Source organism: Nesoenas mayeri, assembly GCF_963082525.1.
Source record: "Nesoenas mayeri genome assembly, chromosome: 14".
In the NCBI taxonomy this organism is placed as follows: domain Eukaryota; kingdom Metazoa; phylum Chordata; class Aves; order Columbiformes; family Columbidae; genus Nesoenas; species Nesoenas mayeri.
The window spans coordinates 16,569,944-16,590,894 of NC_137556.1; the positions used below are offsets into that span (position 1 = coordinate 16,569,944).

Consider the following 20,951-nt stretch of genomic DNA (forward strand, 5'->3'; position numbering starts at 1 on the left):
AAGCTGCCTATATTTAGTTTAGAAGCCTAAAGTTCAAGCAGTCTCCTTCTCAAAAAAAACCCCACCCCAAATGAAACAACCCCCCAAAAAATCCCACAACACAAAACCCAAATTCTCTCGGGCTTTGATTTATACAAACCCAGGCAAATGGTTGACTAAGTACCACCAGATACCTGTCTCAACAGCAAAAACAAAGTTTACAACAGGATCTCTAAAACAGAAGTTAGAACAGATGCAAATGAAGACACAAGTGTTTCTACAAAAATGTCCAGAAAATGGCTTTATAGCTTTTCTCTAGTTTCCCTTAGCACTGACACTGATCTGGGCCCAACTTATTTGCCAGGCTAAAACTGTTAAATAAACTTATACTAGCTGCTAACATGCCCAACTGACCATTTGAGAGCTGGCTTTTATCCATATCCCCTTTTCTCCAGCCACAGTCACTCCAGAAGCAGGCGGGGTAGACAGACACAGCAATTATTTCAGCAGCCTTAGGAGTTACCAAAAATTCCTTTGTGCTGGGGAAATCAGTCTGGCTGTCTACACAAGCTTTAAGCTTGCTTTATGGCAGGAGACACAAAGCTGTCCCAGAGTACCAAAGGATGGGACCTGTGAAGCATTTCAGAGGCACAGAAAGTCACAGTACTGAAGCCACGGGTTCTACAAAGCTTTACAAAGTTTGATTGCACTACTGCTGTTGTAGACAAGAAATCTGCTCTACATGAGAATCACCATAAGCAACACTATTCTTTTCCTGCCTAAACTTCAGTCATGTGTAAAAAATATGTATATCTAGCCATTCTGTTAATGAATATCACATCAAGCTTAAGCACTGCAGAACAGAGCCAATCTAAGCTTCATTATGAACTCAGAAGGACCTGTCAGCTTTCCCTGATGCAAAAAAATCATCATCATCATTGATGCTTTCTGTTCGTTTGGTTTTTAAGGCAAACTTGTTTCAGAACATTTAACAAATCCTCTGAGCTCAGAGAGGCTCAAAGCAACAGGGAAACTTGAAGAAACTCAATGACTTGGAGAAACCACCTGTTAGAAATAAGTCATAAGGAAAGGCGACTCGCACACTTACCTTTGCCCTGTGCTCGACGTTGGCCTTCCTGTCCAAGAGCAGACTGACCACCTCTGCTCGGCCCTGGAAACAGGCCAGGGTGAGGGCTGTGTTCCGGTTAGTCTCAATTTGGGCGTTAATATCAGAACCCATATCGAGCAATAGCTTCACAGCAGGTACGTGGCCATTCATAGCAGCCAGCATCAGAGGAGAAATACCGAGCTTGCTCCCAGTCCTGGAGGGAAAGAAAACACCACAGTTCTCAGAAAGGAACATATAACATAAACAAATATAGACACTGACCTAAAATACTGGCATTTTTTGAATCGATTAGGAGAAACCATGCAATAGACAATTACAATTTATAAAAAAGGAAAATACATTCAGCTTTTAGACGTTGAAAAGGCTGAAGTACACATAAGCCTTAAACTACATACACTAAAAATCAAGGCTGCATCTGATTCATCCAGAAAAAAACATGCTGCAGTTTTAACTTTCAGTAGTGATAGAATATACGTAAGCTTTGTAAATTTGCTCCTCTTACTGAAAAAGAGATGTTCAAACACACACATAGAGCTGCTCTGAATGCTTTGCCTGGCTCCTTTACCTGGTTCTACTGGAAATACAGTTTGATTTCTAGATCCTAGAATGGTGGAAAAGGAAAGGAGTAGGTTTGCAAACAAGAACAATCCCTTAAAATTTCGGTGTAAGGGAGATGAAGTTTGTGGTAGTTAAAGGCACGAAGATAACAGGAACATAAAGGATAACATCAGTGCAGAAAGACTGCAAGGAGGTCTGCAAGCACTAGAGATTCCAATCTGCGCCTTGATACATAGACAAAAACGGAGCGTCAGTGCTATAGTGCATTCATCTAGTGCACATCGTACATTACCTTGAATTAATTTCTGCCCCAGCATTGAGAAGAATCTTGATGATATTAACATAGCCACCAGATGCAGCAAGGCTTAATGGTGTATAATCAGACACATTCCTATGTTCTTTATTTGCTCCCCGGGCCAACAGCAAATCGACAACCTGAAAAGACAGCATGCATATCAAAAACCATACTGTGGCCTTCGCTATTATCCAGGAAGTGAAAGGATGTTATAGCATGTTCAAACCTTCCAGTTTCCACTGTCAATAGATAAAGTTCTACAGGAAAACCTCTCTCCTCTCTTGCTTTACTTTTATGTACACGCTGTACAGACTTAGCAAGGAATGAATACAACAGCTAATCTGCGTGGGTTGTAGCAGCGTAGCACTTGTCTACCAGAAAGATTATTTTACCTAATCAAAAATGCAAGGCTTTAAAGGGAAGCTCTTTGTGTGAATCTTAGGTTTGCAATAAGGGATCTATCCCACTCCCTAATGGCTCACACCGTTTGAGTGCCTCTTAACTCCTACTACTTCAATTCAGATGACATTTGAACCAAGTTTTAGCATCTTTATTATATGGTTTGTCCAACAAAACATATGGTAAAAATCAGACTGACCTAAGTTACTGGAACAAGGATGAAGAAGGACTTCTCTACCAGAAGCTGAATTATCAGCCCTGCAGATTACCACCAACACCATGGATTGCCAACACAAAATTCACATTTCTGTCCTTGTGAGCCTGCCCCAGCTGTTTTAGTTTTGACAGCACGGAGGATGCATAACGTGAGTGTTCAATGAATAAAGTTACTCATTAAGCATCTTTGCATCCCTTACAAAAGGACTTACCTTGCAAGGATACATGGACTGAAGAATGACCAAAAGTTATAGCAAACATCAGCTAACAAAACTAGGATAGCCAAGGGAGAGAAGAATAAATTCCCTTTTGTCTTAGAAGAAGAAAAAGACTTCAATTGGCTACACTTATAAAGGCTTAAAAACCTCCCAGAAAAAGGATGATCTATTATACCATAAACAAAATAAAACCAAAACCAACCAAACAAAAACTCAAAAAACCCAAACTACCTACAAAAACCAATTCAAACGCATTGAAGACAAATATGTCTGTACCTCTTGGCGTCCACCGGAGCATGCCAACGAAAGCGGAGTATCCTTTGTGCGCTCAGACTGTGCTTCTATATCCCCACCTTTATCTAGAAGAATTTCCACTACTCCAACATGTCCAGCAGTTGCAGCCAGAATCAAAGGTGTAAAACCTAGTTACAAGAGATCATGTTTAAAACAACCTTTAGACTCGCAAAAGTATTATTAAGGAGCAAAAATGCACAAAAGGGTTAATTCACAAAGACTTCTGTTGATCAGATGTGTCTTCCTCAGACTAGAAGTTTCCTCATATAGGTCACAATCTCAGACCCTTGATAGGCCTCTTCTGACCCTTACACATTTAGGCTCTGATTCCAGTCAAATATAATCAAAGGCTCTTCAAAAGAAATCTAAGCAGTACTTGCACTGATCATTTGGAGTGTTCCAACCAACTCATCTCTTTCGAGAAGTCACAGCTTTCCACTTGATTCCTGTTTAATAAAGCTCCAACAAGTGAATACATCTGCACTGTGCATGTTGCTTATTTCCAGTGGCCAAGGTGAGTTCCAAGGAGAGAGACATGGTGGTTTTGTTCTCTCAGCTCTAGAAGATTTCAGGTTTTGCTGAACTCCGTTAGTGGGAACAATATGATACACAATCTGGCGACTACTCCCCATTCACTTTGAAAGCCAAGATTCGGTATTTACCACCACTAGCCACTCTATCTAGTATGCTAAGGTCTTTTGTAGATGATGAATCATAAGTACAAAAGTGCTTCATATTTCGCACATCTGCTTAAGATATCGCTCAGATGCACTTCCCTTCAAAAATACACAGAAAAGGTCACGCAATGTCACTGGCTTTCTATGGCCAATATTTCTACATGAAATGTAAGAATGCAGTTCCAAATTTTTGCAAGCTTTGGTCATTTTTGGTCAATTACTGGAGTAATTGAGTCCAGCGGCGGGTTACAAAAATGATGAGGGGTCTGGAGCATCTTTCTTACGAGGAAAGACTGAGAGAGCTGGGTCTGTTCAGCCTGGAGAAGAAGCTGAGAGGGGATCTCATCACTGCTTATGAAGATCTGAAGGGTGGAGGTCAAGAAGATGGGACCAGACTGTTTTCAGTGGTGCCCACTGGGCACAGACTGAAGCACGGGAGGTTCCATCTAAACGTCACGAGAAACTTTCCTTTGAGGTGCCAGAGCCAGGAACAGGCTGACCAGAATGTTGTGGAGTCTCCTTCTCTGGAGACATTCAAAGCCCATCTGGACACATTCCTGTGCAATCTACTCTAGGTGAACCTGCTTTAGCAGGTGGGCTGGACTGGATGATATCCAGAGGTCCCTTCCAACCTCGACTACTATCTGACTCTGTGATTTTCTGAAGCAAATAATCCCAGCTCCCAGTTTGAAATTCTCTGTTTCAAGTTGTAGTTCCCGGTCAAACTGTTCTACTGTTTCAGCTTACCCTTCTTGTCTCTGTGTTCAATATTGGCACCACGTGCTATCAGCACAGATACAAGTTCTTCATGACCTCCTGCGCACGCGAGGGTCAGAGCAGTGTCATGATTACTTTCGGTCTTCATGGTTGGGAAGAAAAAGAAATATATTCCAAAATTAAAAATCATTCAAGAGAGCTTTCACATTTTAAAGACAGTATTTGAACTAGAACTTAGCAGAAAGCAAATCCACTCTAAACCAACTGCAATTACTCACGTGTGCATCGATGTCAACCGAAGGATACATGGGAAGCACCGACTGGGAGGGCACGTTGCTTGATGCCTGTGAACAGGGCTCAGGCGTAGGGGACTCGTTGGTGTGCAAGGAGCTGCTGGAGCCACTGGGCACTCTGCTGTTCACAGCTGAAAAGTAACAGTGTGTTATTAACCCACTTGGAGAAATGCCACACTTTATATGAATAAAGATTTAGTCGCATGAAACTGCAACAGTTTAATATCAAAACAGTAATAGGGGAAACACAGCAAGTGTTCCTAAACAAAACCAAGTTGGTGTCTTGTGCAAAGAGGTTTTGCGGCAGTTAAACAGTGTAAGTATCGTCTCCAAACTGTGTTAAGTTAGAAAATAATTTTATGAATTAGTCCGTATGCATTACGAGTATGAAATACGAAGATTATTAGTTACCCCTCTCGAATTGTAACCTTCCCTGTTAGAGTTTAATCATAGGCTCAGTCTAAGCAAGCAAACGATCGATCGCTAAAACACAAATTGAATGTTCAGAAATACAGTCTCATTCTGGAATTCCAAAGTTTTTCATGTAAGGTTAGTGCACACCTCGTTTTCAGAGCAGGTTTTCAAAGCAAGATAACCAACAGCAACTTACACCATTAATCACGCCTCAGAGTTAAAACAACCCAGGAAAGGTGGAAGAGAAGCAGACAGGAGGGGGCAGTCAACAAAAATAAGCTGAAAACTATCTGTGCTCCCTACAATTTATTCTGACTGATCCACAGCCTGTAAAAGATTTCATTGTGAAGATCTAGTGCAGCTCAGGGACACACGGAATGCAACTTTATCTTCTTTAAAAAGCAAAACCAAAAAAGCCCTAAACCAAACAAAAAACAAACAAACCAAAAAAAGGAGAAGATTTTATTCAACTGGTTTTAAATGAGACTTGAGCAGAACAAGCAGAGAAATATCCCTGCACATATATATCATGGGGCCAAGAGAGTCTGAGGGGAGCCCAGATGAATCTAAGGCTCAGCTGGATAATTGGCCGCAAGGTTTAACAAAGCTCTGTACTAGCTATGAATGCACTTTAACTCTAGTAAGCCATGCTAATATAGCAGCTGGATTTGACAAGTATTTTGACTTTTGGATTGCCAAATTTCTATACCGAGCAGCTTCATTAGATGGAATACCTGGTTAGCTTTAATTACTCCAAAACACATGGTATTCGTAGCATTTCTGAAACGAGCAACTGATGGAAAACACTAACTGCAGGTAAAAAATAGCAGCATTTTGCTTTTGTCCAGGTGTTTCAAGCGATAAGGGAAGATGAAGGATGAACTCAAACCTGTGTACGTTGGAGAAACTTGCAAACCTTTCCCAGCTCCACCTTCCATTGAGAAATGACACACCAGCTGTTACTCATAGGAAAATGGTGCAGATGGAAAGTCTTAGAAAAATCCTCAACATGATCACTAATAGCACTAATTCAGCCTACAGGACTGCGTATGAGCAACAATGGAATCACAGGCTGGAGCAAGTGCAGACGGGTCACTTCAGCTGGGTTCTGGAAACATGGGTGTGGGGGGGTTGTCACTGAAAGTTTGGGAGGCGACAGTTTTCAATCGTATTTTTTAAGTAAAGCATTCTCCTTGACCTACAGGCAAAAGGCAGCAGTAACATCTAGCTACTACATTTAAGGAACAAAATATTGTATTCAGAGTTGACATTACGATCTTCACAAACCAGGTTGGTATTAAAGTTCCAAACAGAAAAGCTCCAATACTTCATGTGCCTACTACAGATTAGCACTTCCAGCAGCAGATGAGCATTAATGAATGCAATACGATTGTTTCCTTGCTCAATGCACTCAGGTGCGAGACACTAATGGGATTTCTAAAGACTATTCCTTCTAAAATACAAGATACCAAATCACTCCGTTAAGGACCTAGATGAAATCAAACTGGTCTGTCCTCATGAAAGGCACTGGCTCAGTGCTTTCAGACCTCGTAACTAGAGATGCACTTAAAAATGTGCACACAAAGCAGCAGTGTATAGAGGGAGTCCCCTTGAGCCAGTTTAAGAGTCCTTAACGTAATATATTCAGTGTTGCTATTACAGGTTCCATTATGTCTCTACACTTCACAACCACGACTGAAAATGTCCAAGTATTTCTTGCATACTTTAGATTTTCATCACGTGCCTGACATATGAGTGTGCACTCAGGACTTCACGTAACAATGTCAAATGTGAGAGAGAACACCAAAGGTGGCAGAAATGCAGACGAACCCTGTATTAATACACCAAACTCTTGATTAAAATAAAATCTTGTAAGAAACAGTCCTACAACACCCACTGACTAAACATCCTCTCTATAACTGCCGAGTTTGCAAAACTGCAGGACTTTTTGAAATGTCATTTTCTATTTCTCTGCTGTGGCTGGCAAGCTGGCCCCATGGAGCACCAACGTAATTCATGCTCTGTGGAGCAAAACATGTTTGAGAACTTCCACCTGCAGTTTCATGGGGCTGACTTAGCTCAGCCTAAGCTACACAACAACATATAGACTTTGAACTCAGAGATGATCTTGGAACAATGGTTCCAACATCCCTTCACAGACATTTGTATGAAATTGCAGCTAACTCCTATTTCTCCAAGTATGTTTCTGCATTACCAAACACGATCATGGGAGGAGGGACAGCTACTGCTCCTGAGAAACCCATCCAGGGAGGCGAGGCTGTCCTACCAATGGGACACACACCAGGAGAGCCAACTGCAGAATCCCAGGATGTCAGGGGTTGGAAGGGCCCTGGAAAGCTCATCCAGTGCAATTCCCCCATGGAGCAGGAACACCCAGATGAGGTTACACAGGAAGGTGTCCAGGTGGGTTGGAATGCCTGCACAGAAGGAGACTCCACAACCTCCCTGGGCAGCCTGGGCCAGGCTCTGCCACCCTCACTGGGAAGAGTTTCTTCTCAAATATAAGTGGAGCCTCCTGTGTTCCAGTTTGTACCCATTACCCCTTGTCCTACCATTGGTTGTCACTGAGAAGAGCCTGGCTCCATCCTCCTGACACTCCCCCTTTCCATATTGATCCCCAGGAATGAGTCCCCCCTCAGTGTCCTCTTGTCCAGCTCCAGAGCCCCAGCTCCCTCAGCCTTTCCTCACACGGGAGATGCTCCACTCCCTTCAGCATCTTGGTGGCTGCGCTGGACTCTCTCCAGCAGTTCCCTGTCCTGCTGCAGCTGAGGGGCCACAACTGGACACAAGATTCCAGGTGTGGTCTCTCCAGGGCAGAGCAGAGGGGCAGGAGAACCTCTCTGACCTACTGACCACCCCCCTTCTAACCCACCCCAGGTACCATTGGCCTTTCTGGCCACAAGGGCCCAGTGCTGGCTCATGGTCACCCTGCTGTCCCCAGGACCCCCAGGTCCCTTTCCCTATCACTGCTCTCCAACAGCTCATTCCAAGAGGTCATTCCATTGCTTCTCATTGAATAGGCGTTTTGTCTGTTCACCAGGAAGGGTGCAGATAAACATGCTGACAGCCAGGCACCAAATTTAAAAAAAAAATAAAAAAAAAAAAATAAAAAATCCATTTTCACAATGTGCGCCTCAGATCTCTATAACATACCTATTTTGTGACACAGGTTTTGGTTGTCTCGATAGACTTCAGTATTAAAAAGACTTGTATTAAAACCCCAAATTATTCTACACCTGACAAAATCGAGGTCCCCCACACTTTAAGACGGGTATGCAAGTTTCCAAAAGGACTTTCTTTGAACCAGTGTGAATTCAAAGACAGGTCTCCAAGGACACGGATGACCATGTTCTGAAGTTAAGAAAACCACCACAGGAAAGCTGAGTAAAACAAAATGAAGCAAAAACTCAGTATTTTCTGTCAGTATGACTGGGGAGGCATTAGCAGAACCTCAAGCAAATAGCTCTGGATGAGTCTGCAGCTGGAGTCTGAACCTGCGTCTGCTCGGGCGCTCATGAACGCTCGTTCGGGTTTGAGTTCCCCTTTCCTCAAAGGAGCTGGGATTTCCAAGACAAAGAAAACAATCTTTGTTCACGACCGAGCAGCCTTTCAGTCTGTCCACCCACTAACGTGTTACTGCCATAGGCTTTTGTCCATCAGTAAGTGCATCTTGTTTTAAGAGTCACCATTCCAGATTACCCTAGTAACCAGCTTTAGTCCAAACAACAATCCTAAATACAGTAACTCAGGTGTCGCCTTCCCAATCATTACCTTAAAATATCACAGTTCTGTAGAACTGACCACAAGTAGAGTTTCAGAAACCAAATAACAGTTAATAAAGTTTCTCAAAACACATCTGGAATTTCAGCATATGAACGGGAGCTCACAGAAGACTCAGAAGCACAAAGAGATGCCACCTCCTGATGAAAAATACCAGCTGAATAGAACAAACAGGAATAAAAACATTCCAGCTAGAGTAGAAAGGCAGCAACAAAGAGAACTCCTCATCTTGAGTTCCCTAAACCAGTAAAACACCCCAATTCAGATGCTGCCAACTAAGAAATCTACTACAGTAAACGCATAATGTGAACTGAAATGAAACTCCAACTATGAAATACAAGACACTTCAAGAAACCATGTGCGCCAAGTAATGAGAATTAGATCCAAAACATCCTCTTCTACTGGAATATGTGATCCAAAATAATTTATCACTTTCCCACTCTAAGCCACACAGCATTTGTATCTTGTAAACCAAATTAAAGTCTTGACTGTAATAAGCCCCACCTACAAAGATAAGATCAGTTGCAACATTTTTCTTTAAGCACATCTGTGTAAACTCCATTACAATCAAAATGTTCTGAAGTGGAAAGAGCTGCTTCAGTTTTAGGTTTGATGTGACTTTCCAAAGGTTGCTCGGTTACTTCTGCACAGAATCACAGAATCACTTGGAAAAGACCTCAGAGATCATCAAGCCCAACCCTTGGTCCAACTCCAGCCCATTGACTAGATCATGGCACTAAGTGCCATGTCCAATCTCAGTTTAAAAACTTCCAGGGCTGGTGAGTCCAGCACCTCCCTGGGCAGCCATTCCAATGCCTGACCACTCTCTCTGCACAGAATTGCTTTCTAATCTCCAGCCTAAATTTCCCCTGGTAGAGTTGAAGCCCATGGCCCCTTGTCCTATTGCTGATGCCTGGGAGAAGAGACCAATCCCCACCTGGCTAGAACTGCCCTTCAGGTAGTTCTAGAGAGTGCTGAGCTCAGCTCTAAGCCTCCTCTTCTCCAGACTAAACAAGCCCAGCTCCCTCAGCCTCTCCCCATAGGGCTTGTGCTCAAGTCCCTTCCCCAGTCTTGTTGCTTTATGAAAGAGGGGACTCAGGTCCACGTCTATCAGTGACTTACTGCCAGTGAGACTTCCACACTTCACACCTTGATGTCAACCATCGCAACACCTCGCAGATAAATCATGCCAGCAGACTGGCGAGATAAAACACTCCATTTATCTATGTTGCCTTAATTAAGTTAAGCAGGGAAATAAAGATTCGAGGCTTTGTAGAAACGCAATTCCTCCCTTACAACTAGTCTCAACTGAGGCTTTAAAAACTTGCTTCTTACATCACTGCTGTTAAGAAGAACAGTAAAAGGTATTTCAGTGCAGGGGGCAAAAAGCTAATCTAACATTTCTGTTCTTCTGCAGTAGAACTGATATAAACTGGAATAGTCGGCAGGAATAAAAACATTCCTACCCCTTCTAAACCAAGAGTTGCTCCCACGGTTCCTGCAGCTCCAGCTTCCCGCATGTGAGCCCCTGAACGTTACCAGTGTCTGCAGCACGTATGGATAGATCCACTCTCATAACAGTTTCTATTGCTCCAAATTCTTGATAAAATTAAGGACTCATGGGGAAATTTGTGGAAAAAGCTCAAGTGGATTTTAAATACAGACAAAAAGAGTTTGGAGTATGAGTAGGTAGATTTACGGTTTGTTTTTAGATGTGCATAAATGAGAGATACAGTAGGACTGTAATTTACACAGAGGTCACTTTTAGTCTGGATCTAAAATATTCACCAAATATCTAATTCTGTTTGAACAATTTTTTGGAGGGAGGGAATTAAAACAAGCATGAATTTCAGAAGAAAATCTATTTCAGTAAAGCAACATTTTTGCAGGAGCATCTGGAACTGGTTGGCTAAAGTTTTTAAAGTTGCGTTTCTGTAAATACCGTTTCTAACAGTTGTAGAACAGCATGCTATTGGTTTTGATTTTTGAAATAAGTAAAGATAACTTCTTAGCAAAAAAAATGTCTTTAATTATTAGCAAAAACTAAATAAACAGCTTCAGAAATGAAGGTTTTAAAAATTATTGTGAAGATCAAGTTGTTCTGGTTGGTTGCAATCTCTTCTCTAACAGCAGAGTTCTCACACTCAACTCACTGCAGCACTAATTCATTTTGGGTGCACCGAATATTTTGGATGTAATACACAGCTGCCAACCATGGAAGGGTATAAAACACATGGTCTTGTGCTAGGTATGTTAGAACTGTCAGCAACAGGATCCGCTCCAAGGATTAAGCCCTTGTTGATTATGTTTTGCATCAACGATTCAAATTTTCCTCCTCACACGCACCAGTACCAAATCTTCAGTAATAAAATTCAAGAAGAATCCAATTGTATTTTTGTTTTAATGTTGGCTGAATAGTCTGAAGGGCACTGTAGAGTGGGGGACGGAGACACATCACAGCAGAAAAGGGGGAACCAAGACCAATTCTCTCTAATACAAGAGGATCTCTGAATGAGAGCGTATGGCAGAATGGTACCACCCGCTGCTCTGTCCCAGCAGCTCTGGTTTCCACGGGCTGTTGCAATGTTGCAGGAAGACTCAACTTGCATAAGCTTCATGCAATGACCATTCTCAAAGTTCATAGGAATGGCTAACAAAGGTCTTACCGCATGTTTCTACAACTTCGAAAGGAATGTAAGAGGACAGGGCAGTGACTACAAGGCGGGGTGAGGGAGCAGGAAAATAAGGGCTGAGGGACAGACACAAGGTGCAAACAAAAGCTAAAAGCCACTGAATTAAAAAAAACTACAGACCAAACAACACTGGCTATATCCTACATACCTCTAGAAGCAAACATCAATCCTAGTCAAATCCACGAAACGAAGTCAGCCAAAACAACAGCTCTTTATTCCATACGGAGATTCACACAACCCAATGTGTAGGAACTTCCATTCGTCTTCACACCATTATCAAGCAATGTGAGGATGTTTGGATTTTTGCTTTTCATCCACAGAACAGGACACATTTTTGCCAAATGTTACATCTAACAAACAGATATTCTTGTGCAACAAGTGGGGTTTAGCGTGTATTCTGAACACACAACCATTACAGAACGGAGCAGTTGCGTGCGGTTTCCAGGCTGTGTTTAAACTATAGCAACGCCTCCAGCAGCACGGACAGGGACACATTTGCCCATACAATAATTCGTCATTTTCTAGAGATGGCTACTACACTGAAGTCACCGAGGTATAAGCCTGTATAGAAAATCCTATAGAAGATATAAAACTATCATGCTTTCAGGTTTCCGAATGGACACTACTTATCGCTCACGATAGGGCTTTTTAAAGCAGCACAGAGAAAAAGATGAAGCCAAAGGGGCTCAATAGGTCTCCAGTACAGGAAGTTTTGCACTTTGGAAAAGAGGTATTTCAAAGTCTCATGTTAGAATTGGAAGTCACTGTTAGGATTAATAGCACTAATCAGGAACTTCATTCTTAAGCAAGTATTCTCAAACTGGAAAACCCCAAGATGTTTTCGGAGGGAAGGAGAGGAAAGGGGAAACTGAGCACACAAATTAATGCAAAAAATAGGTATATTTCTTAACCCACCTGCTATTAGGTCATCAAGAGTGTCGGTAAGCGTCTGTGCTGGAGTGGCAACCATTAATCCGTCTGCTTCTTGAACTAAGAGCCCCTGCCCAGCAATTTGCTGCTGCTGTCCTACATTCTGCTGATTCCCTAATGCTTTCTGAAGTTCAAGAGACTCTGTTCCATTATAACCCAAATTACCAGAAAAATTACATTGCGGTGCTGGCAAAGGCTGGATAGGGACAAACTCTATTTGTTCAGCAGGTGGTGGAGACTGTTGTTGCTCGTCATCTTTAGACAAGATTGTGTCAACCTGAGGTAACCCTGACAAGTTATCCTCTGGCAGACCCTTATCGGCTTCCACTTCTGGGAAGACCCCTGTAAGTGGGCACTGCTGCTGCACGGGAAGTGGTGTGTCTGTCTGCCCTTTGGTCTCCAAATATTCTTTGGTAAACTGCTGTTGAGTTTTCATCTGCAACTGCCTTTCCACCTTCTGCAGCTCCTTCAATATTTTCTTCTTCTTCTGTACTTGTTCTTCTCTGTTCTTTTTAAGTTCTTCAATCTTATCTTTATTTAAAGGTTCACCTTGAATTAATTCCAATGATTTAAGTTGTGCTTTTTCAATAGCACTAATTCTCTGTCCAAGTTCATTCAGCTTGCCTTCAGTCTCTTCTACTATGCATTCCAAAGGCTGGTATGGGTGAAAAGGTGGCAGTAGGTCCTTATCTGCTACCTGCAGGGAACTTGACTTCTGCTTGGATGCACCTAAGCACATGAAAAATGTTTGAAAAAATGCCATGCTGAAGATATCCCAAACCTCCCCTCTCACCCACCAAAAAAATAAAAAAAAATAATTAAAAAAATATTTAAAAAATCTTTACAACTAACACTTCACATCTGTCAAACCACAGAAAGGTAAACCCTGCGCTCCGAGTTAAGACAGGAAAAGACAAAGCATACAGCTGGAATTTGCAATGTTGATCCTAATATCCCTTTGCACACAGCTAATTTAATACGAAACCTTTAGTTTCTGACATACATAATCATGCATCTGGGAGGTGAAATCAGCAACAAGACAAAGGCAATTTAAATAACTTACTGAGTTCCCAAAGTTGTTCTGGTGTGTGGAGCAATTGAACTAGAACTAACTAACTTCCAACAGCGAGGTTACAAGCAAACCAGTCTATATTTGAGAGAAGACTATCTCGACAGCATGATCAGTTTTCTGAACCAGTATTTGTCCAAACACCACAGCATTCCACCTTTACATTACAACCAGAACCCTGCCAGTGCACACTGACTGTATACAAATACATTCTGAAGCTTTAGCACCTTTTTCAAAGTTCTCAGCCAAAATTCATAGCTTGCTTGTCTCCCCCTCTCCAGGAACAAATGAACAATTCTGCTCACTATTAAGACTTGTTAAAAAATAACCTTCAACACAAACCTAGCAAGGAACACCAAGGCAGGGCAGTGCTCTGAGGGCTCGACAAGCAACCCAAAGCTGCTCTCCCCAAAGCCACGTCTGTGAAACCTCCAGTGGGATCCTGCTAGTAGCAATCTATTCAGTGCTGAAATGTTAATTATGACTTCAGCATAAGAAACTTTAATTAACAAGGTGGAGGGTTTTGGCCTGATCAAATAATTTTCTATGCTAACATCCATCTGCTATGCCCAAACGGGGACAAAACACACACAATAAACTGGAACACACAACAAAGCAGACCCATACAATTAACCCTTAAAAGGGAACACAAATTACGCACAGTTTGAGCCACGGCTTAATAAAATTACCTAAATATCACACAGTTCAGTGAAAATCTGGATGCAAGAACTAAGTCCCAAATCAGTCGCTAAATCTGGAAGGATTAAGTTTCCTAAAACACTGATTTAATCATCTGTGCGCCTTCCTTCACCAAAATGCCAATCCACAAGAGATTTCATTTTGCATTGCTGTCAAAACAGAAGTCACATAAACCTCGCCCTGAAATGAGGCTTTTTTAGGGAAACTCGTTAAAAAAGCAAAGCAATGTGAGAATTTTCTCTTCAAAGAGATTTTTCTCTTAAAAAGAGAAAGAACAAATATTAAAATAGAATTGAACCAACTCTGTGCTGAATGTGTTCACCACACTCTCTGGAGTGAAAGCAAACCAGATCTAAATTTAAGGGCAACAATAAAAACTGTATTAACCCCAGGAAATAGCCCACGAACACTGCAGATACCCCTCAGTGAGCTCTTTTTCCGCAGCTGCCTTGCGCAGATCAGCAGTTCCAGCCACACACCTATCCCAGTCACTACCATTATTTTGTCTCTGAAGCATAAATGAGTCCCAAGACAATATCCCAGAAGACGATAAAGAATTTGTCTGAAGTTTAGCAATAACTTGCTTTGTCCTGGCTGGTAATATGTAGCTCAAGCCTTGCTCACTTTCATTTTTAACAGTGTGAGTTATAATGGAAACTTTGTGGATCACTCTTGAAAAACATATTTGCCCTCATCAAAAATCAGAGAGTGTCAGGGGTTGGAAGGGCCCTGGAAAGCTCACCCAGTGCAATCCCCCCATGGAGCAGGAACACCCAGATGAGGTTACACAGGAAGGTGTCCAGGCGGGTTGGAATGTCTGCACAGAAGGAGACTCCACAATCCCCCTGGGCAGCCTGGGCCAGGCTCTGCCACCCTCACCGGGAACAAGATTCTTTGCATATTTAAGTGTAACCTCCTGTGTTCCAGTTTGCACCCATTGCCCCTTGTCCTATCACTGGTTGTCACTGAGAAGAGCCTGGCTCCATCCTCCTGACACTCACTCTTTACGTATTGATAAACATTAATGATTACTGAATCAATTAAAAAATCGCCAAAGTGCTTGTCTATATCTATGTTAGAAACTAGTAAAAGCCAATTGGCATCTTTTGAAACTAAGCCACTCCACTGCTGAAATACCAGAAACATTATAGTAACTTAACTGCAAATTAATCCTGCCTTTAAGGTGCAACTAAGATGGGAACCCTTTGCACTGCTCTGTTTAATGTCTTTCCTAAGGTTAGTGGATCTATTGCTTCCCTCCTAACACAAAGCCTTCCCATGACCTGGCTTTCATCACTCTGTAGGAAAGAAAAGCTGCAGTTCAAAAAGCCTCCAGATAATAAAGTACTAATATTGTCCCTCTCAATTCAGTTCCACGTGGGCAGAAAACATGCCTCTCAGAGCAAAGCTTTTCTCTAAGGACAAGACAGAGTGAAGAGTAGAAGTACAGCCTCATATTGAGACCTGGAGTGAAGTGAGGAGCTGGGCTCTCACCTTCCACAAGAGGTGCGGAGAGTTATTTTAATCAGCTTCTAATTAGTTGGCAGGGCAGTTTGTTAGGTTCCAGATATCCCTTTCCATACTAGAAAATAGTTGCAAACTGTAATCTTGGGGACGCTGGAAGAGGATGAGGGGTAGGAAGAAAGATCTGCTAAACCTGCCATGCACACCTGCACAGTCAGCTCAGACCAGAGGTGGAGAAGATGCTGTTGGTAGCTTCAAATATGTGAGCATTGTAATTTAATAATGTTGGAAGTATTTAAAAGTAGCAATTTCCTGTTTTATCCAAATACCTTCTATATTACAATATCCTGAAAAATACCATGCCCATTTTAGTGAATAATTATGAACAAGACACTACTTTATACATTCACTTTTGAAATATGGAAGTGCAGTAAGACTTACAAATCCAACAACAGGCCAGATCATAATTACATCAACTTTTCTTCCCCCTACCCTATTTTTTTCATTTACTTTTTTGGTGGAACATCAACCTTCTACACAACCAACCTTCTGCAAAATTAAGCCTAGCAATATTCAGCAGTCAATCTATCCTCTAAAGCAACTGCTCTGGTCACCTTCAGAAGACTTCTTTAGTATCAAGTGAAGACTGAGGATCAATGAGAACCAGATATTGCTACACAAATACCACCTGCCATCAGGTAACCATGATTACAGGACAAAGAATTGTTTGGTTGATAGAACACCCACAGTGGTTATGGGTATGCCAGGGAAGCCAGAGAGTAAGGTAACGACTGTTGCCCAATTTATTTTGTGAACAGTAGCATCAAACGCTCTTTTATTCATATTTCCGTATTCCTACAGGTCTTGGTCACTAACCTGACCAGCTCGGCCTCCACCACCGTTCTGCAGAGCATGCACGTGTCTTCAGACGCTTTTCTGACCAACACACGACTCAGGGTAAGACCTACTGTGCACAAATGCAGCTTCCCAGCCATTTCTCTGACTTCTAATTCTCTTCTCTGACTTTTAATTCTCTCCAAGAAATGACAGGTGAATGGTTCCTATGGAAATCTCCTGTACTTCTGTTTGCTGTAGATAATCTCCTAAGAACCTGAGATGCAACAGTGTCTTTACCCAGACGAGCCTTCTCCAAGCACCACTCCTGGTCTCTGGAGCACATAACAATACACAGAGAGGATGTCATTACCAGTTTTTAATGCCTTCTGGCTGCAAGTAACATGTAAAGGTCCTAGACACTGCGAGCAAAAGTTTGGAAGAGTAATGTTCTTGTCTTCAGGTGGCTCTCCTAAGCAATTTAACTCTTCTAATTTCAATTTGCTTAAAACTCATCCACTCTTTACAGAATTGCTGCCTATGAACAAGTCTGACACCGCATTTCATCCCGAGTGCTTATGATTCTCAAGACACTTGCTCTTCTAGCCCTTACTTCTAATCCATAGGGTGCCGTATTCTCCCAGGAAAGAAGTGATTTATATGCCCCTTTCACAATTAATAGATCAGCAAAGGTGAGATGCTACCAGTCCAAAATAGAACCAGCTTATTGACCCCAATGATGGTGTTATTAGATGTATCATCTCCATTTGCTAATACCCAAACGACAGCCTCGTATTTCAGATCAGTAGCACAGGCAGGTACTTGTGTTGTCCTCTGCAAGTCTGAGCACTGAGATATTTACTCAGAGGAAATGTCCGAGAAACATGAAGATGACCAATAATTTCCCTGCTTAAACAAAGCCCATTCTGATCGTACCCTAAATGTACTAGCTGATGAATTTGTAAGGACAGATATCTGTTGTATTTTAGAGCAAGCCACAAAAGGTTAAGAAAAATCATTATTTTTAAGGTTTTTTCAGAAAATTAAAAAAGCCAAAGGTTTGGTTTTACAATTTCTTGTGCTGTTCAGGAAGTTTCTGTCAATGAAATATGCATTTCAGCTTAGTGGTTTTCATCTCAGTCACCACTTCAGACAATTATATTATACTTTACATTAGATGAAATTCTGGGACTGGCTGACAACTCCCTAATTTCTAGAGATATTTAAAAAAATTAAAAGAATGGATCAAAATGCAAAACATTACATTCAAAAATAACTTTTCCAGAAAGAAAAAAAATGGCCACAAGAAAAACGTTCAGCTGTGCAATATACGTTTCTACGTTTAAATACATCATCTCTGCTGCAACCAAAACCTAGTAGATTGTGCTGGTTTGACTGAAAAGGGGTTAATTTTCTTCGTGCAGTTTGGAACCTTTATTTTCCACAGCATGGTCATTGTTCGGACTTAGTTTAAGAACAAGAGATAACACCCAGCACAGAGTTAATGGTTTTAATTGCTCCGGTCTGAGTGCTCTGCCCACAGGTGTGAGAAGGGGGGCAGAGCTTGACTGCCATCCAGACTGATCAATGAGAGTATTCCAGCCCATTAGCCTCATGCTAATTATTTAAGAGTGGGGCTTTCCAGTTTCTGGCCCCTTTCTCTCTGTCTCTCTCTGGGGCACAGCCGGGGCAGTTTGGTTCGGGAGGTTTAGTTCGGCTTTCTACCATTTTGCAGAGGCCTCTGAGCCATTCTGCCTTTTTCCTTGTTTTCCTCTTTTCCCTCTCTGGGATGGGCTGTTGGGATCAGGTGCTGTTTGCTGGGACAGAGTTCTAAGGAATTGCCTTGAGTATCTTTTATTTCTATTTTATATATATTTTTACTAGTAGTGTATTAGTATCTTGTTATTAAACTGTGTTTCTCTTAATCCAAGTTTTTCCCCTTCCCTTTCCACTCTCACCCCTATTTGGGGGACCGAGAGAGGGGGTGAATGAGCGGCTGTTGCAGTTGCATTGCCAGCTTGGGTTAAACCACAACGTATAGAAATCTGTGGGAATCACCATGTCATCCTGATAGGTAATATTATCTAGAACTTAAAAAATAAAGGCAACACAAAATCACCCAACTCAAACCAGCCAACCAACGAAACCAGACTCAACCTGTTCCTCACTTCACAAAAGGCAAATGTCAGGAAGCATCAATCTGTCCTAAGATCTTTGTGCTTTGTTGACAGAATTGCTTGTCCACTGTTCTTGCACTTTAGAGTGTTTTAAAAATCTGATTTGACTCAGAAGTACAGAGTTAGATTTGCAGTCAGCAATTTAAATTCACCAGCCTTAACAATAATAAGGTGAGCTCAATATTGAATTTTCATGAAAATTCTGTGTTTAGCTGTGATTTGTATCAGTAAGAAATTCATCTATAAGATCCAAGGTAACAATCAGGCAATCCATACACACACAAATGTGAAGTACAATATTACATAATCTGGCTAATTGGACAATAAAGAAGTAGTCTACTTGTCCCAAGTAAATTCATCTTGGACACTGGGTTTAATACATACTTCATTCTTCTTTATAAAGAGCAGAACTATTTGTGGAGGGCTGAATGATCAGTTGAGTTGGCATTTTCACTATGTATTGGCAGTGTTTTTGCCAATCTTTATCACTCCTGCAACGATTTCTCTGCAAATTCGAAGGGAAGAGGTGCAATGATATCCAAGAGGCAATGGTTAACCTGGCTGAAATCAAGCCAAACTTAACTCCGTTTTTTGACATTCAAAAATTACTTTACAGTCTTAGTCTTCCTCCCAAGTTCCTTCTGGTGGCTTGACAGCCAATAACTGGAAAATTGCTAAGATGTAATTAAATTAGTTGGTGGCAAGCAGGTGACTGAAGCTTCACAGGAGTGCAATTGCACAAATGACCGTGAAAAGATTTGTATATGTTTGTGCTCTTGGGGACCTACACGTGTCTTTGTTTTCAATCATCTGCCTGCGCTGCTAACGATTTGCATTAAAAAGTAACAAATCTTTAAGTCCACTAAGCAAAGAGTGGCAAAGTTAGAAAGCCATGAGGCATGGGCTGTTGCATTTCGCTTGGAAACTCAACCTGGATAGCAGGATCATGGAGAAAACACGGAGGAAATGGCAAGAGTTAATAAGAGGATGGTAAAGTCCATGAAACAATGAACAGGTAGCTGGACTGTGCAGTGGAGAAGTCTAAAAGGAGACAGAATGGAAAAGCAAGAATATCAGCTTGCTTTTTTAATGCCTTGAGCTCAACGAGAACAATATAATCTCACCAGTTCTTCTGTTAACCTTTTTCAATTAAATCACACAATGTGTGAGATCTCTGCCAGTAAAACACTCAGTGTGAAGCATAAAAGTCAGATATTGAAGTTAAAATATGTATTGAATTGGTAGCTATTGAATCTATGTGGAGCTTGTTTTTCTTTCCTTTCTTCAAGCCATTAGACTGCTAGATTTAGCACAGGGATGCAGGGGATACCACATACTGAAGGTCTAACTTTAAGAGCTTACAGATTCCAAAAATGCTACAAGTTCAAGGGAACTCTGATCCTTCCCAGGGATCCAAGGCAGCTTTCACTTGCACAACTTTAGTCTGCTGGGTCTTGTGGAACTCTGAAAAACATGCACCCCGAGACACTCTCCAAGTTACTGCCCACTGTGAAACAACACTGGAGAAGTCTCATCAGAGTATGTTGATAGGCTTTAAGTATTCAGTCAAGGTCAATTAGTTAATTTGCAAGCAGAATTTCAGATAACCTATGAAGTAACGCAAAACTGGAGAAAAACTTACAAAACAACTGATACCACAGCCTCCAAAAACAGACTACATTTTGATATGCTTAAAAACGCCTTATGTAGTTCAAATATTTTGACTCAGAAAACAATCCTGCTGCTTTCCGCAGACTCCCTGAGCATCCCCTTGTCGCGGTCATGTGTTGGTTTTATATAATGACCTGAAAACGTGCCGTGGGTTCATGCCAGTGCACTCACTAGGCAGACTCTGCGAAAGACTAAGGCAGAATCACAAACACTGCTAGGAGCTCCAGATCCCACTCTAACTAAACATCAGCTTGCATTGCCAAACTAGACAAGATTATCAACAGCAACACTCTTACACTGGCTGATTGCCTGAAGCAACCCAACAGCATTCCTCTGGAGTATCCCATGTGCTGAGCACCCAGAGCCCGCGCCCCAGGGAACCCGATGCACACAGAGTCACAGAATGTCAGGGGTTGAAGGGCCC

The 20,951-nt window shown here is 41.8% G+C and overlaps 1 protein-coding gene across 9 annotated transcripts in view; it reads right to left on the bottom strand.

Annotated features, from left to right (window-relative positions):
• ANKHD1 (ankyrin repeat and KH domain containing 1) overlaps positions 1 to 20,951 on the bottom strand; it is a gene marked incomplete at its 3' end in the record, with an annotated part of 115,094 nt that overhangs the window by 25,910 nt on the left and 68,233 nt on the right. For 8 of the 9 annotated variants that reach the window (XR_013922845.1, XM_080353612.1, XM_080353608.1 and 5 more), the window contains 6 exons: positions 12,599 to 13,342; positions 4,761 to 4,906; positions 4,513 to 4,624; positions 3,071 to 3,216; positions 1,959 to 2,101; positions 1,088 to 1,301 (listed from right to left, as the gene is read on the bottom strand). Coding sequence is in view for 8 of the 9 variants with exons in the window: in XM_080353612.1 (XP_080209738.1) it covers positions 1,088 to 1,301; positions 1,959 to 2,101; positions 3,071 to 3,216; positions 4,513 to 4,624; positions 4,761 to 4,906; positions 12,599 to 13,342 (1,505 nt within the window). The remainder of the gene's footprint in view (positions 1 to 1,087; positions 1,302 to 1,958; positions 2,102 to 3,070; positions 3,217 to 4,512; positions 4,625 to 4,760; positions 4,907 to 12,598; positions 13,343 to 20,951) is intronic. The other variant, XM_080353610.1, reaches the window with a different exon arrangement.